The sequence below is a fragment of the Manacus vitellinus genome, unplaced genomic scaffold (assembly GCF_001715985.3).
Source record: "Manacus vitellinus isolate BGI_N305 unplaced genomic scaffold, ASM171598v3 scaffold_64_pilon, whole genome shotgun sequence".
NCBI lineage: Eukaryota > Metazoa > Chordata > Aves > Passeriformes > Pipridae > Manacus > Manacus vitellinus.
The window spans coordinates 630,555-632,336 of NW_021940718.1; the positions used below are offsets into that span (position 1 = coordinate 630,555).

General features: G+C 54.2%; 1 protein-coding gene across 1 annotated transcript in view; it reads right to left on the reverse strand.

Annotated features, from left to right (window-relative positions):
* EEF2 (eukaryotic translation elongation factor 2) overlaps nucleotides 1-1,393 on the reverse strand; it is a 9,515-nt gene extending 8,122 nt beyond the window's left edge. The window contains exon 1 of the mRNA XM_029963859.1: nucleotides 1,181-1,393. Coding sequence (XP_029819719.1) covers nucleotides 1,181-1,362 — 182 coding nt within the window. The 5' untranslated portion in view covers nucleotides 1,363-1,393. The remainder of the gene's footprint in view (nucleotides 1-1,180) is intronic.
* Between the last annotated feature and the right edge of the window lie 389 nt (nucleotides 1,394-1,782).

Below are 1,782 nucleotides of genomic sequence, written 5' to 3' on the forward strand. Positions count from 1 at the left end.
CCTAATCCTGAGAAACATTTTCTCCCACACCGACAGCTGCCATGACTGGAAGTAGCACTCAGTGCTCTGGTCTAGTTGACAAGGTGGTCAAGGGTTGGAGTGGATGACCTTGGAGGTCTTTTCCAACCTAAATGATTCTGTCTGGGCTTAAGGATTCCCTGAAGTGTGTTCCTGGGAGGTTGGTGTGGGAGAAAACAGGAGCACAGACTAAAAAAATCTGCCTTTCCTAAGTCATAATATTGTCCACAAATCCCAACCTCCTCCATGAATCCCTGCACTTTCAAGCACCTAAAGAGGATTCCATTTCTTTAACCAAGGATTTAGGCTTCTCCTACCAGTCCCAACCACCTTCTCCATCCCTTTTCAGGCCCTACATGGTCCTCAAACCCTCTGTGGTGACAAAGCCACCAGAAATGCTCCCGAGACTCTCCACTCCACATCCATGGGACACCCAACAATCCTGGGGCTAAAAGGGAAGGCTGAAGCTCCTGCTGCACATTTATCTCCCAGGAACAGTTACAGGATTGACCAGAAGCCAACCAACACCTGTCATGGCAACAAAGCCACCAGAGATGCTCCCAAGACTCTGCACTCCACGTCCACAAGACATCCACCAATCCTGGAGCTAAAATGGGAGGGTGAAGCTCCTGCTTCACGTTATTTCCCAAGAATTGCTCAATGACTGACCATGAGCCAACCAACACTTGTCACCTCACTTTGTCATGGCGACAAAGCCACCAGAGATGCTCCCAAGACTATCCCCTCCATATCCACTGGACATCCAACAATCCCGGTGCTAAAATGGAAGGGTGAAGCTCCTGCTGCACATTTATCTCCCAAGGAACTCACTGACTGACCAGGAGCCAACCAACCAACACTTGTCACGGCGACAAAGCCACCAAGAGTCTCCACTTCACATCCACGGGACATCCAACAATCCTGGGGCTAAAATGGGAGGGTGAAGCTCCCGCTTCATGTGATTTCTCAGGAATTCCTCAACCATTGCCCAGTCAATCAACGTTTGTCATCCCACTGAAGACACTCCTGAGCTTCTCAACCGGCCCAGAGCAGCCCGACGCCACCTTCTCCCACCTCCACCTTCTCCCACCTCGAGGGCGACTCCAGCGCCGGGGGCCGGGCTCAGGGAGGACCCCGAGGAGGGTGAGGGGAGGGCACTCACGTGGATTTGATGGTGATGCAGCGCTCCTGCTCGTCCTTGCGGGTGTCGGTGAAGCGGGTCTCCCCGGCGCGGGCCGACGCGATGATCCCGGCCTTGCACACCAGGGAGTCCGTCAGCGTGGACTTGCCGTGGTCCACGTGGGCGATCACGGACATGTTCCTGATGTTGGCCTTTTTGTCCATGATGGCCCGTATCTGGTCTACTGTGAAGTTCACCTTGAGAGGGAGGAGAGAGATTTTGGGTTTGTTGCAACTCTCCAAAGAATTCGAATCTCCACCCCGTGTGCTCGCGGTGACGCCGGCTCTGCCCGGGTGACAGTATGACCCACTGCAGTGGGGCTGCAGCACCAACCCCTCTGTGCCTCAGGCCACCAAAACTGAACCTGGGGGGCAAAACCCCTTCAAAACCCAGCTAAGGGGGGCGAAACCCCTATAAAACCAAACCCTGGGGGGACAAAACTCATTCAAGACAGAGCCGGGGGGGGGTAAAAGCCCCTCAGAAACAAACACAGGTGGCAACTTGTCACCTGAAGCCTGGAGGTAAAACACCCCTAACACGAAACGCAGGCAGGTAAAACCTCCTCAAAACCGAGCCCAGGAGGG